Below are 16,117 nucleotides of genomic sequence, written 5' to 3'. Positions count from 1 at the left end.
GAAACAACAAGCGCTCCATGTATTGCCCTGTGATATATTGCCACTTCACTACACATTTCTGTTGGATCTCCGCTCTAATTAGCAAGCTTACTTGTGACTATTGTGAAAATGTCACTTTAATGTGTGAGTCAATTGCAGGCCACCATATTTCAACGGGATAATAAGGCTTGGGGCTGTGCCAAGGAGCTGTGCTGGAGGAATTCTGTTGATGCCGCACTAACTAAAATTATGACTAATTCTGTGTGAGTGAAGCTATGATCTGATGAGAGGAGAAGACTCTGCCATAGTTTTGGACCCACAGAGTAACTCTATAGTTCTAATCATTCCCTATATGTCACGGGCATGAGACAATGTGTGCTCTTGTACTGTACATGGTAGAGGATAAGAAAAGAAAGGATGCAAAGCTTAATATCTGCTGTTTATGTGTTAGCTCGATACACTTGCTCTGAACTTTGTTTTTGTGCATCAATTAAAGCAACACGTAATTTTTAAAAGAAGAAATGAAACTCTTCCTATTGCAGATGACAAGCTAGATTCATGAGCAATAAAACGCATTCTTGCTCAATTCAGTCCACCCAGGGGCTTTGCTGCTACAGATTTAATTTACCTGATATGATCCGTAACTAATGGTGGCTAACATTAGCAAACTTTAGCTAAACACTGCAGTGTAATCAACATTATTGTGTCGCTTTGCTGAATTTAGAAACCTATCCCTGCTGTTTTAGTATTTGCCTTAAGCCTTTTTCACGGCAGACATTTTGACTTGTCATCGTAAGAAAAAGCACAGATGTTTAAACATTAACTATGGCTCTGTGGGATTCAAGTGTTGCAGCAAGTCATGACAGCGTGACAGTGAGCCAGCATGAACAATAATTGAGTTATCAATTTAATTTAATTATTTACACCTTTGCTTTTCCTACTGTGATGTGTCAAAATTTCTTCTGTGAAAAGGACCCATTAATCTAGTGTCTTTGTCACTTTTGACCACAGTGGCTGGTGCGCAGAAAAAGTTACACAGCCATGAGCTGAGGACACGTGTGACAGTTTTTTCATCAGATTTTGGAGAAAAATATTTATTAGCCTTTTCAAAAAGGCTGTATTGGAAACGTTCTAATTAGCTTAATATTTATGTCAGCGTAATGATGAATATTTTTTGGCCAATATAAATTTGCACGATTCAATTTTATTTTTTTTTTTAAGATTATGTTTAGCAGTACAGTGTGGCAGCTCATGAAGTTACTTGGAGACGATGGAGAATCCTCCTGTATCTGAAACATTTGCTGAGGCTTTATGACAAGCGTTCAGGTGGCTCACTGCTGGTTTTCTTCCACTGTTTTTTGATACCACCACTGAAACAAAACTGGTCTGATAGTAGACGTGTTAGTCAGTGATTTTACAGGCAGCTGATATATGCACAAAAAAAAAGGTTTAAATACCAAACCGTTCATAACATCACTTAATATTAAAGAAGAGAGATGTTACAGAAAATACCAGTGGTTCGGTGCCTTGCGACCCCAGTTACCTCAAATAACTGGTGTAAAAACATTTTCTTTCATCACTGACTGTCATCATACTCGTTCTGACTTTGATTGTTAATCCTCACGATAATCACCAGCAAACAGTGGGAGTTTTCCCTTCACAGCCAAAAATGGATGAGACCTGCTCCTCCCTCCTGCATCCTGTGTGTCAAACATCAAATGCTTCTCATTTGAACGCAGAGCGGGATTCTCTGCAGACGTTTTTTTTCCCTTTGATGTGCTAGCCAGTCATTAATCAAAGTTTTCATGTTTCTTATGTTGTCTAGACTGTTTCTAAGAGACACACACTCTATAGCTAAGTATATTACATTTAAAGAGCATCGCTGACACTGACAGGTTAAAAAATTCATCTAGTTATTTAGCTTTCCATCTATGTTGACTATGATAAAGAAATTCATTGTGTTAACAAATAGCATCACCGCTTTCAGAATTTGTCAATGTGAAGCAAGTGAACAGAATTCATTCACATGAGTCATAAAGGCTATAGAAACCCACTGCACTGGTCAAAATTTAGTGTCACCAGCAGACAGTGCGTGTGGATTTTTATATATCTGTATGCTTGTGTGTATATGGCTGCATCAGAAGGTTATTTAAGCTATAATAACACTGTCAGGGCTGAAGAAAGCATCTCAACCTTACTACAGGACCTCACGTCTCTTTTTAATTAAATGGGGGAAAAAATGGCCAGATCTCCTTTTAAGGAGAAAACAGCCTCCACTGGTTGACAGACAGTTGTGAAATGGCTCAGTAAATCAATAGGCCGGGGAACAGAGTTAAGCGAATGCAGTCACCTTTTTCCCTGGACCCCGAGGCCTATTTAAGGGGGATTTTTTCCTTAGCGGCAGACAGCATCTTCACAGAACAATACAGTTCATGTTCGCACTGTGGCCAAAGGGGGCAGCACGGTACTTCCTTGTGTATCTCTTCTTAACCTTCCTTAAACAAGTGTGTGTACAAGGAAGTATATTTCCTGTCTGTGTTGAATCTGTTGCATAAATTTGCAATGGATGAAGATGAGTGTTAATTCTGAAGCTCACAAGCAGGGTGTTATTTAGTTAGACTCTCTATCAGCCCACAACCAACACTTGGCACAAACTCCAACTAATTCAACACTATCAGCATCTAGACCACATGGCCCTTGTCCTCCACATATGGGAATACATAACTCTCCACCAATGCAATCAGCCCAGGCCTTTGAAAAGAGCCTTCCCAATTAAAAGTGTGCCAGTTAATCCATCCTGATCCTGTTGAAGAGCGCTCGGCCGTTCTCACTGCCCTGCGGTCAGCCTAGCAAGCTGAGCTGATTGATTCAGAACCAATCTTCTCCACAAAACTGCAGCCCAGGATGTAATGACCCACAGCTAAAGCTTGGATTAGGCCCAGGCCAGGAAAACGTGGTTGGACCAACCACCAGCAGTGACCTTCTGGACTCACCCTTTTTGTGAGTCAGGTTGAATTACAAGGCCTAGTATGAGAAATGTGTGGTGACTAATTAAGGGTCTGTTTTGATTGCCAACCTAGTCGCTTCAGCGGTGACACACACAGTTGTGCACTCACGCTTCAGCACATTTCAATGTACTTTATGTTTATCTGTGCGCTCAATCGACAACATGAGGGCAAACGGTGGATATAAATTACACAGATGTGTATCTTGCACCTTGAGTATTTGAACTGACATTAGTGGCTCTTTGTTAGATTTGTGTGCAGTGATAAATTATAGAGTTTGGGTTTGAGTCACACATCTGTCCTTGTTATAGCTGCAGTTCTGGTTCAACTACAAAGTTATTTCTGACAAAACGACCTGTGCAGCAAAAAAAAGGGGAATACTGAAAATAACATCACACTTTCTTAAGGGATGCTGATCATTCAGTCATGACAAGGCACACACACTTCCATAAACTATTGGTGGGTAACAATAAGCTCCACAAACAAAACACAGAATGCCCATAACTGCTGTCTTCTTCAATTCTGGATGGACCTTTTGCACACTTACTGTAAGTGTGCAAAAATGATACTGCAAGACCCCATAATTTTGGTGTTCCAGTACATCTTTAATGTTCTCACCAATCAATCAGACGAACTCATCTTACATTAACTCCTGATTTAATTAAATATAATGTGTTCTGTTTCCTTTGAAATGTTTTTTTTTTTTTTTGTCACAGTGAATCTGAATATTTCTTTCACTTTTGTGCTTTAGTAGTCTAGATTTTCAGATCACAATTATTACTTGAATAATCTATCTGTTGTAGGTGTTATCAGGTCTTATTTGACTGAGGACAAAACCTGTAAATCAAATAAAAAAAAATAAAATTGTAATGATAAATACTAGAGAAGTACTAAGAAAAAGAAAACAAACACACTCAAAACCCTGCAACCCCCCCTCCTCCTGACCCCCCACCCCCTCAAACATACTGCAAGACTACTACACAACTACTGCCCATTGTGCAAGAATTGTTCAGTGATGTCCATAGCAGCAAATTGTCATTAAAGTGCCAGTGCTGTGCATAAAAGTGTCCAGTGCCGGGTAAAACACCCATTTAAGCTGTCTTTGGTGGATATGTCTGCGGTTGATTCAGCTGTTCAGTAATCTAAAAGCTTAGATGTAAATATGACAAGTAAACTTTTCCCACCCTGTTGTGCTGTGAACCACCACGTCCAGACTGCACACCAGTATCTTTGTGCACGGTTGGGTTCTAGAAACAGCTTACACGCCCTGACCTACAAACCATATTAGCACAGTGCATGAGGACATACAATATGAAGTGCTGAGGGCTAACATGCACACACACACACACACACACACACACACACACGCACGTAGACACACACATATACCTCCCTTCTCGGTGCTCTGGACACTCCACTCAGCAGGATCTTGACAATTAAGCTAACCACCAACTGGCCCCACGCCTCCGGGAGTCACCGCTGCCATCCCACACATGCTCACAAACACACAACTGAACAGATTTCATTAGCATATACAGGTGAAAGGTGAGCCAATCAGTGCCGTCTCGACTGTTATTCTGGCAAGCGCTAATGACGGGAGCGGCAGAATGTGACACGTATGAGAAATGCACTGCTGTTCTTACTGGGACACTGGGCCACAATGAAGATGGATAGGCTCCAGAGAGTACAGCAGCAATAATACAATGGCTCCAAAGTCTGACACAAGGTGGGAAAGAGGTGCTTTAACAATTACACTGAAGTGATAATATGCTATATACATGAATCACTTCAAAAAAGTAAAGTAAATTTAATATTAGATTTAACTACCTACATTATTAAGCATTATTGGACTGTGCTTGTATGCAGCTAGTAGGCATATATGTGTTGTAGCTGTAGAGCTAGTGGCCATAGTTCTAGGAAGGTCACAGTGATAACAAGAGTTATAGTAAAAGAACTTTAAACTTTAATTAGAGATTGGCCTCAGGATGTCCGCCATTTCAACGCAAACCACTCCTCAAGATGGTGGAGGAGTGAACTTCGTTGTGCGCTGTATCTTTAAGGCCAGTGCCATTAACCAGCATCATGAAATCCTCATTAAGGTCAAGTTCTTTCAATACAGGCTATGGCTAATGGAGATCAATGGTCTGTGATTCTGAGGGGGGTGATTCAGACGCATCTATTGTGCGAGTGAGACTATCAGCTGGACCTGGCTTACTAAGAGGGTTTTGAGGACAACCCTGGATTTCTCTCTCTCTCTCTCTCTGTGTGTGTGTGTGTGAAGTGCTGCTGTTTTCCCACCTTCAAGCCTGACCACCAACGGCACCTTCAGCTCCAGCTCTCGACAGGCTTTGGTGATGCCGTTAGCGATGATGGCACAGTTGACGATCCCGCCAAAGATGTTCACCAGGATGGCCTCTACCTGTGAAAGAAGAGACCAAGAAAGGATTTAACACACTTGTGGCCAAATGCAAAATCAATAATAAGAAGATGGTTCCATATTTGCCATTTGCATATCAGAGCAGGTGCAAGAAGCACTGTATAAACAATGTACACCTGTATTGTCTAAAAACCAGTGTGGTGAATGAACAAACTTTGTTTAAAACAAACAATGTAGCAGTCCATGACTTGCAAAAATCTCACAGTGACATTTACAGTATGTACCATTTGTCCAGTTAAGCTGTAAACAATCTTTCCCACATTAGTCTAAAACTCGCTGTTTTATGATTGAAATCTCATTACAGAGGAAAACATTCAGCAGAGCAGCTTCACCACCAACTTTGTACACAGTAGGCCATGCACCCAGAGGCTATGCACTCCGAGGCAATACAACAATGTCACAATGGAGGCAGAATAAAGCGATATATTGTCGAAGAGGCTGGCAGCCGGTGAAAGGGGCAACATTGGAGCCAAATAATAAAGCGATACTTCAATGGGAAGTGGTGACATGACAAACAACAGCCACGGCACACCTGGCTGCTTTGCAGACCTTCTTATGTCGGTAAAACGTGTTTCATATTTAACCTTGATTTACTGACTTACATATCACGTGGAAAAAAATCTGACTGCAGAGTAAAAGTATAAAATAAAATCAAGTACACGCAGTCAGCAGATGAAACAGTCAGTTCCAACCCTGATAGTGACCATGTAATACAAATTCACTTGCTATCTGAGTCCACACCTCCCTAACACCTTAAAGTACAAACATCTGAGTTTTGAACACACTAAGTTGTGCCAAACTTAGATGTATTATGTTCACTTCAGCTGTAGTTTCTTTGCAAAAGATATCTTCAACTTTCTAACAAAATGAGCACGAAACTGATATCACTAAGTAGTGAAGCAAACCGGCTAGTGTGTGTGTGTGTGTGTGATTACACTAACAATCTAGCACTTGGTAATTACCCTGGCTAGCTCAGTGGAAAAGTAGACTGAGAGCACACAGGATTAATCCTCCATGTTTGTTTATAATCACTGCTAATCTGTTAGCGCCTATTTGGATGAGCAGCTTGTGGGTGTGTGCGTGCTTGTGTGCGTGCCCGTTGTGAATGTGTATGTTTTCAGTGTGTGGTAATGATGTTTACAGGGAGAGAAGATCAAGGACTTGGATAGCTATCAGAGCGACAGCCAAGGCATTGTCCTCTACATGCTATCCAAATGAGCATCTCCTTATAAACAGCAGAGTGACACAAGACCAGGAGAGAGCTCCAAAGCAAACACAGATGTTGGCAATAGCATAAAGACTCAGACGGCATGCGAAGAATTGAGCAAGCTGTTAGGTCAACACAGAGAACTGTTTCATGCTGATTAAGTATATCATGTAGGGATGTGACCAGGAATGCAAAAAACAAGGGGAAAAGGCAGGCAAACAGGAGCCCCAAACTGCTACTGAACACAACTCAGATGTTCAAATGAAGAACTAATGAATCATTATCTAAACATTACAAAGGTAAGAACAGATGATGAGATGTTATATAGGAGAGTCATGAATGAGGTAGACGAGAAGAATGACAGGATTTTTTTCTCTATAACAGGACACATCAGAGTCTTACTTATACTTACTAGCCACTTACCAAAGAAAAAGACAGTGTTTTCAAAGTAATATCTATTCTATAACCTTTTATTATCAGTATCAAACTAGGTCAGACTCATTTCATCAATGAGTTAATGTCTGACTTGCAGTTTAATATATTGCGCAAAATTGGACTAAGAACTAAACGTGAATAAAATTTATGTTTCAAGTGTCCAGGTACAAGATCTTTACAAAGACCTGGCATAATTTCTGATATCAGTATTTAGGGAATAAAATCTCGGTTGCAAAAAAGTACAATCTCGTCTGAAAAAAGAAGTTTGTGTTAGTACATAACTATGTCTAAGCATTACTACTGATTGGAAGCCGCTTGCAAACACACTCACCACACACTGATGTGTATGACCCGTATGTGTTGACTGGCAAACCCAGCAGGCATGACAGTGGGTGATCACAGTTTCCAGGTGCACAGTCAGACGTAGTTACAGACACACCCACCTGAACAGTTCCACTACAGAAAAATGTGCAGTTGAAAAAAGCCACACTCACAAGCTTTTTAAAGAAAATGACCATATTAGTGATACAGTCTACCCAGGGACCGGCGTGAAAGTAGATGTGTGAAAAGCGGCAGACAGTGAAGACAGCATCAGAGTTCAGGAGTTTGAGGCGGGCAGATGGTAAGACAGAGGTGTGAAATGAAGCTGGCTCGTTGGTTCTCAAACTTCAGACGTATATCGAACCGTTCTTCTGACAGCCCGTTAGGTGTGATCTGCACTTTCCAATGTGTGTGTATGTATGTGTATCTATATTCTCTGCTCCCTTAGGGCACATGTGTGCGCGTGTGTCTTGACAACACTGACCTGTGCAGGTGTGGCCCACGGCAGGGGCACAAGGCCAAGACTGCAGCTGCCGCAAGGAATTTGCACACAGCCAATTTAAGAAGAAGGGGAAAAAAAAGCATGTCTGGAGTTTGAAAATCATTGAACAAACCCCAAGGTTTAAGTCTGACTCTAGATCTTTTAGCATCAATGCCACTGATCTGCAATTGATTTAAATTGTATTACAATTCTCATGACCAGCATCTCAGAGCACAAATAATGTTTTCTTATCAGCAAACAGTAGCACAAACAAAATGTAATATAGATAGAGTGGAATAAATTTGACAGAATATGCCAGTGGTGTTAAACTGCTCCTCAAGTTATACAAGAGACACTGTGCTACAGCAATATGAGATGCCACTTTATAATAGCAATGTACTTACATAAAGGAGACTATACAACATGGGGTTCTGGATGGTTAGGACTTCACATACTGTATTACAGTGTTTGACTTGGGGTCTCACAAACACACACGTGTACACACACACACACACACAGCATTATCTGGTCCCCACTGGGGGGCAGCAGAGATTTAGATGGCTTTTTGCAGCCTCACTATAGAAGGCGCTATTCTTACCCTATCTGCAGCCCATTTTTCAACTCTGCCTCCATTGGGAAGAACCATATTTCTTCCATTCATGCGTCTCCTATTGACACCCATGTATATTAATGATACATAAGACATGATTTATGTTGCTTGGCACAGAAGTAAATGCAGTTTATAGAAATATGGATGTGGCGAGGACTGAGTTGCACTTTGCTGGAAGTTTTTTTTTTTGTCCATATAAATTCTCTGGTTTCGGTTTACAAGCAAGTGTACAATGTAAGGGACATCATTTTCCCAGTACAGACTGACAACCAAAAATAGGCAAACATTTCAGAAGTTCAACCTCTTCTGCCCTTTCTCAGTAGAAATCACAGGTCCAGGGCTACAACACTATCCACAAACGCTTCCCTGTCATTTTAAGTGAGATAATGTGTTTAAATACTGTGTGCCCAGAGGGAACATAGCCATAAACTGAAAATATGCAGAGACACTGGAGGTAAAAGAGCAGAAAAGGCAAAAATCTGTGCAATATTTTTCATTTTTCTAATCATGTTCTCTCTTCTGGAATGGCTCATTCAGGTCTGAAATGCAATATATGCTTCGGTCAAGCATATTGGACCTTTCTTTGGTAGACTGTGTAGTGCACACTAGTTATAAAACACAACACTTCTTGTTTAGCAAGGTAGTGGTTGGTATGGGGTTAAAATGTTACAATGATGAGCTGGCTAGGAGACTAGGAGCCAGATGTAGGGTCAGTCTCTTTGGTTTGATGCCTTCTACAATCAGAAGTCTAACTCTGCTCTGCTCCATTCAGCTCTCAGCATCGCATAAATCCAGACTTAAGGTATGAAATAGCATTGTACACTCCAATCCGTCTAAAATCTCGAACATCGCACTCTGTAGCATTTTACCTCCTATCACAGAACCAAGTGCAGGCTCTTTCCTTAAAGGCATTCATTACAGGTGAGCTAACCTGGCAGCGGGGTGGATTTCTTTCATCAGAGCTCAGCATAAAGGCATCGGGTATAATGTGCCAGCTTGCTCTCTTTAGAGGATCTTTGTGTGTTCTATCAGGCAGTGTTACAGCATGAGCCGGTGCCTTCTACCTGGGTGACTGTGAAATGATTCAAATTTTACAAAATACCATCGTTGCTGCCGGCATTGTGATACCCTGCCAAGGCTTTTTTGCGTCAAAGTCAAAAAAGGGCCTTCACAGGAGAAACAGGCTTTTCTGCCTGCCATTATACGCCCCACTAACTGCATTTAGGACAAGAAAGAAATGTAACCCAGACAATTTGACATGCTCACATGGCTCTGTATTATTCTCCTGTGTATGCTCTGTGTGTTTTCATTACATGTGGCTTAGATGCATGTTTGAGAAAATATGAGGGCTGTTATTATGTTATCATTATGGACTCTGGACAATTATAAAATTATCAAATTATACACCACTGGCCATCTGTGCAAACTAAAATATGAAGATACCAATGGAAAGCAACATCACATGTTCAGAAAGTCTTCATATTCCTTCCATAGACTGATAAATAACAAACATGATGTACTTTTCTCCTCCAAGTTTCAACCCTGGGGGGGGGGGGAATAAAAGCATTGTATTCCGTCTCATTCTGTAAGGCGCCTTGTCACGAGTTGAGCGTGCGTTGCTGAATTATCACTCAAATACACATTTTCATGCCCATACCCCTGTTAAGCGCTGCTAATCTCTCTCTGCAGGAAAGAAAGAAAAGGGAAAGCATCTTGTTTCCTTTGTTACCAGCGAGCAGATAGGAGTAGAAAAAGGCAGGGCTGGAGATGGGTGTGTGTCTCTCTGTGGCCTATTAAGGGCTATTGTTCTGTCTTATCTACTGGAGACAGCCTGTACTGTCACCGCCTGCTCTGGCAGGCCTTGTTTATTTGTTTTCGATCTGCTGGGGGCCCTACGCTCGGCCCTGGGGCCACAGGTTAACATGCACGGCTTCCAAATCAAGGCGGGACTGCTGGCTCTAATCACACATCTTGGAATGATGGGACTGCTGTTGGTGAGGAAGGATTATTCTGTTTCTGTTCATGTTTGAAGTAAGGTAGAAATAAATTGCCTTTTATGGTCGATTGTTATTTAGGATTTTTTTAACATATCTTTAACATAACATATATGTAATAACATTTTTTCTACCTGTCTAGTTGCATCCAAAACAGAAAATACTGAATTTAGCGACCCAAGATTTGCAATAATTCCACTCCAAGAAACTGCTGTGTAATTGTGCTTCATGTTACAGTGGCTTGATAAGGCCACGAATGAAAGGATGAGCAACGCTTCATGTCTTCTTTGTCATATGTGTCGGGAGTATCAAGTGAGTAATGCAAGCCATGTAATAAAGATGCGCAGTCTTTTATGAAACATTTACTACTTTGAGCATCAGTTCTGTCAAACTGAGGAGCTATTTTTCCTGTGAAAATCTATTCTTAGAGAGGATACAGAACAAGAAAGAATGACACAAAGACAGACTGAGGGAAAAGAGGGTCTTGAAGTCAGAGAGTGAGGCGAAGTGAAACAGATGGAAGAAGAGAGATGGAGAAGAAAAGAGATGGAGAGAGGTGATGGGAAGTGGTGCGGTCCCCTGGTTTCTATTGAAGGCTAGGATTGGCCCTGGCAAGGAGGGATAAGAGGGAAATAATTATCCAGCCTGCTGAAGCATGACAGCCCCTTCTTGGGAGTGTGGAGAGACAGACTGAGCATTATGTCAAAGATTGGCCATGTCACCGGTGAAGACACCTCTTGACAGGCAGTCGCATCTGAAGTTTCACTTGACAGTAAAAAACCCAACGCAACAGGCAGATGGATACCTGCCTGATCGATGCCTGCTGGAGGCATGGTTTCATCTGGAGGACATAAAGATATATTCACTAAACTCAGTCTACAAGTTTTCAGCCCTTTGTATTTATTTCATGTTTTTAAAATGAAATAAATAAATAAAATCCAGCTCTTTCCAAATGCAATTTTATAAATACCAACGGAATACATTTGTTTTGGACAAGTTATACCAATTCTCTTTTCAGAAAACAAATTACACTTATTGTCTAAGTGATTCTCTTTTAGAAGCAAATCAAAATCTGTTACAGACACACTTTACAACTCCAGAGTTCTCATGTGCTGAGAGGGGTGCAGTGCCATTTTAAAGTCTGAACCCTACTGTGCATTGATATTTCTCGCTCATATTTATCCACATCCTTGAGTCTTCTCACATCTGCCCTGGCCAAGAGTACTTCATGAGCACTCTGCCATCTCCCACCTCCAGCCTCTTCTGATTCCATTTTTTCTCTACAGGCCAAAGAATAGAAAGCGATAAAGGCAGGATTGGCTTTGCACCCAGCCAAAAGAGGTTCATGCGAAGGTAAGGGTGAGGGAGTAAAGTGGCAGCGAAACAAGGAAAGGTAAGATCCGACAGAACCCATGTGACCAGAGAACGGATCCTGGAGATGGTCCTTAGGGTTTGTGATCTCTTGTGAGTGAGCAGCTGGTTCGTGGGCCATGACAGCTGCTTCACAGCTGTGTGTAACCAACCGTTTTGGACCTATCCTCTGTCACAGAAGTATGGCAGTATTTTTTTCTGGACTACCTTTCAATCGGTCATTACACACTGGGGTTCTGTACAGGTCAGGTTTATTGGTGCAGCACAGTATCACATGTAATGACTCAATGGGCTTTACAGGCTCAGAAAAGCAAAAGAGTTCACATCTTCAAACTCCCAGACACATCCAAGATATCAGGTGGGCCCTGGAGGATATGTGGTGCAATGGACACACATAACAATATTTGGGCCACTGATGATTTGGGCGTCACAGCTGACTGGACCAAGCGGGACCAAGTCCATTTCAGTCTGGGCCAGGTGGTACTGACAGTCGGGAGATAAAATCATACAGCATGTGGTGTTAAATGATTGTAATCGTTTGCGTTTGCCAGTCACCGCTAGGGATTCCCACTGAGATTATTTTTACCACATTTGACAGGTGTGAGCGGCACAAATAATACTGATTAAACAAAAACAGTCTAAAATGGTGAGCAAACACAAAAATAGAGCAGTGTGTCGTGACTGATTATTTTATAATGCCTCCCTCATTTCACCCAAATTAGTTTTTCCCCTTTCAATTTTTTCTCTTTGATTTTTCTTCCTGTGAAAATGCAGCGTACATGAGAAAGGGAAGCCGTTTTTGATGGATCTCCATTTCTGTTTTTGCTGCAGTCATGCGACAATTTTTGTTCTCGTGGGACTGGGGGGGGGGGGGGGGGGGGGGTTGCCTAGTGACATGTGTAATCACTGTCTACTTGCACAGTCCAAGTCCAAGTCTGTCTACCACTGCATTTTCTATGTCATTCAACATGTAATTTTTTGACGGTCAGGGCCGAAAAAATCTATTAATGTTATTTTAGATATCTTATAATTCCATGAAATATTTTTGGCAGAAAACTGAAGTGGAAAACATCCTTTTCCATCTTATTCCAAAATTGTTCCAGTAGATTGATTTTTATGGGCTGCAAAACCCCAAACAGGGCCCAGTGTAAGATTTTCTAGCTTGCCAAGTCATGACGATGTCGATTTTGACTACAGCCTCAACACAGGGGATAAATGTGCTGTCCTGTAATACTGTGTCCATGTTTGGGGTCTGGGCCAAACCACATAACCACATAATGTCTTGTATTAAACTGACTTGCTCAGTATGTTGGAGTTTTATTGCACTTCTACATTCCTGTGCCTATTTTCATCTAAGAGATAGCACCCTCACTGTGAGGTAACAGAACCATAGGGAGGCTTTTACTGTGAAGCAGTCACAGGAAGTACTATGGTATTTATCACTTCAGTAAACAACAGCAAAAACAAAAAAAAATGTGAACTTGTTAGCGCTGCACATTTTGCCGTCCTGTCACATGGAAAACTCACACTGTCAGCACATCACAAGCTTGGTTGTGGTTGTTGCTAACCGCACACATGGCTCAGCATGGGTGTTCCTCAGTGTTCGGAAAAATGCCAATAGCTAATGGAAGTCACTTTGAGACTTTGAGTGTTGGGGCAATCTGTACTATCTTCCTGGATGATGTTGAGAAGGTGTCTATGGTGGCTATAGAAGAATGCACCATGTCAATGTTTGAGCGTGCTGTTAAAGTGACAGGGTGCCAGTTTTCTCACCTTTGCTTTCACAGAGTTAATGCATCGCTCCCACCTGCCCTAAGAGATTTTGATGTATAGATCGAGTGGAGTTTTCCATACTCCTCACATCAAATGCCGCACTAAAGAAAAAGTCAAGCAACTAATCACACACGACATGACAAGTTAAAAAAAAAGAAAAAGAAAAAATGCGCTGTCCGTGAAGAAATTTCACAGTGAGAAAACATCCAGACATCATTTACATTATTATTGTTCCCGTATAATAAAAAACAAGCTTTCATATTCACACCATTTGAATTTAGGACCAACCATTCATTGCCTCAGGTCAAACTGAATATTTGTGAAGATGCACTTGGTAATGTAGTTCATCTTGCATGTACCGCTGTCTCACAGTCTCAGTAGCATTTTATTATAATACTCTTGTGTCTGGAAGTGCAGAAAATCCCCTCTGTAATATCTATTACTTTAATATTGCCATTTCATTAATATTGTACATATTTTACCAATAGACTAGATTTTTCTTGGTGTCACTCACTGTGTGTGACAGTCTATATGAGTAATCCACTTTTGGCCTGGAAGCTGATTTTGAAGGTCAGTTCTAACCTCACGCCTCCCTTTGTCACGGAGATGGAGGCGGGGTGTGCACGATCTTGGCTCGAGGTACAGTGGGGGAATCACCTTGTTGTTGAAGGGCAAGTGGTAGACACTTCAAACGAAGCAGGCACTGAGAATGCTTTCTATGTGCCACTTGCGGCTCATGTCATTTTTTTTTCTGTCACCAAAGAATTTCCAGAGCTGCTAAGGGAAAGTTTTGAAGAAATAAACACTGCTGCACAGATTATACAAATAGTTTCACTCCATTATCTGCCTGGCCCATTAACAGTGGGTTGCAAGGCTGTAAAGCAGTAAAAATGTAATATGAAATCTTAATATCGTATCAGTTCAAGAGTTCAGGTTTGGTTTTAGAAGTTGGAGGCAAAGTGAAGTCTGAGATGTTTAAATAATGCATTATGATGAAACCGATATTTACCGCTTTCAATATTATGGTAGTCAAAGTAAAATTGAAATTCTGTAAAAACTTATGTATTTTTAATGCACTATTCCTACTTCAAAATCACATTGGCTTAAGTGGTAAATAATATATTTGCATCTTTACTAAAAACAAGGTATCAAGATTTTCACAACTCACAGGTTATTTCATCTGGATTCTGAATGGACAGTCTGTGGGCACTTTTTAAAAAGATTTTGGTGAATACATCAGAACTGAAACTGTAGAAAGGTGGCAAAATTAGGAGTTGGTAAGTGAGTCCCATCCCCTTTGGAGGTTATACCCTTGTATGAATGATATTTATAGCACGCAGGGGTGTGCCAAATAATTTTAGTGATCATATGACCAACAGTGATCGATGGTCACCAAAAACAAAATCAATAACCAACAGAGATTGGGTTAAGTATATTTTCCTCCTGAGAGCCACCCTGCTGTCGGCACTGTATACACCTGCCAACTTATACAAAGATAGTTAACTGTGAGTCACACCACTGTATCGCTTTCACTGTTTTGTAATTCATTAAGGGTCTCGAGTTAAAAGTGCAAACTCAAACTGGCTATTAAAAGGAAAGTCTGTCCTAGTGGGACAATCTTTGGGGACTTGTCTTTAGCCACTAGATCACAGTGGTAAAAAGAAGGGCTGTAGGCAAATTAAGCTATAACCACAATGACTGATGAATATCCAAGCAAGCTAGTTTTCTGTTTCATTCCATTTTCATTTAAGGGTTTGTACTAACTGCTGACTAAAGTTATACCAGTCTATTTTACATTTTGGGCAATCCCACCAGCAATTAAATGTAAACAACAATTTTTAAAGTTCTAGTTTTGGCACAATCCAAAAAAACAAACAAACAAAAAGTTTTGTATGGAATGATAAAAAGAAACGGACAGAGAACAGATACAAAGCAAGAGAGAGATGTCATGCATGACGCAGAGTGAGGAGGAGAGAGACAGACCTCTGCGGTGAGCGGGAGGTTTGTCAGATGTCAGTGAGGGATACAGAACTCGTCTCCTGCTGCTCACCTCAGGGTATCACAACGCCCCTGAACCCACACACGCACTTACTGTACATGCACCAACGCACACACTCATCAGCACCAATATACACACACACCCCAGCATGCACATACCAACCACTTTGCTGTGAACTGGATTCAACAATGGCAGCCAGTGTAGGGCAGGCATATTATTCATCCCCAGAGGGTGTCGTGTCACTGCTGACAGGCAGACATAAATATTCCTCCACCCCTTCACCAAGGGTTAATAGCTGTCCATCAGGCAGCAACGAGACATACAGGGCCACATGTGACTGGTGTAGACACACGCAGTATGGGCACTTTCATTGGAACAGCAAGGTCACTTGTGGATATTGGAAAAACCTTGGAGGACAAGAACACACATGAGGCAGGCATGAACACTCTGCTTCCTCATGTTTACATGGGCCCAGATACATAGAACTTATACAAAAAATCCCACC

General features: G+C 41.3%; 1 protein-coding gene across 1 annotated transcript in view; it reads right to left on the bottom strand.

Annotated features, from left to right (window-relative positions):
- Positions 1-16,117, bottom strand: part of suclg2 (succinate-CoA ligase GDP-forming subunit beta) — a 93,814-nt gene that overhangs the window by 4,049 nt on the left and 73,648 nt on the right. The window contains exon 10 of the mRNA XM_041033444.1: positions 5,283-5,403. Within this exon, the coding sequence (XP_040889378.1) occupies positions 5,283-5,403 (121 nt within the window). The remainder of the gene's footprint in view (positions 1-5,282; positions 5,404-16,117) is intronic.

Source organism: Toxotes jaculatrix, chromosome 3 (assembly GCF_017976425.1).
Source record: "Toxotes jaculatrix isolate fToxJac2 chromosome 3, fToxJac2.pri, whole genome shotgun sequence".
NCBI classification, from domain to species: domain Eukaryota; kingdom Metazoa; phylum Chordata; class Actinopteri; family Toxotidae; genus Toxotes; species Toxotes jaculatrix.
Note: the sequence above shows the minus strand (reverse complement) of the source record. Positions and strands in the feature narration are given on the sequence as shown.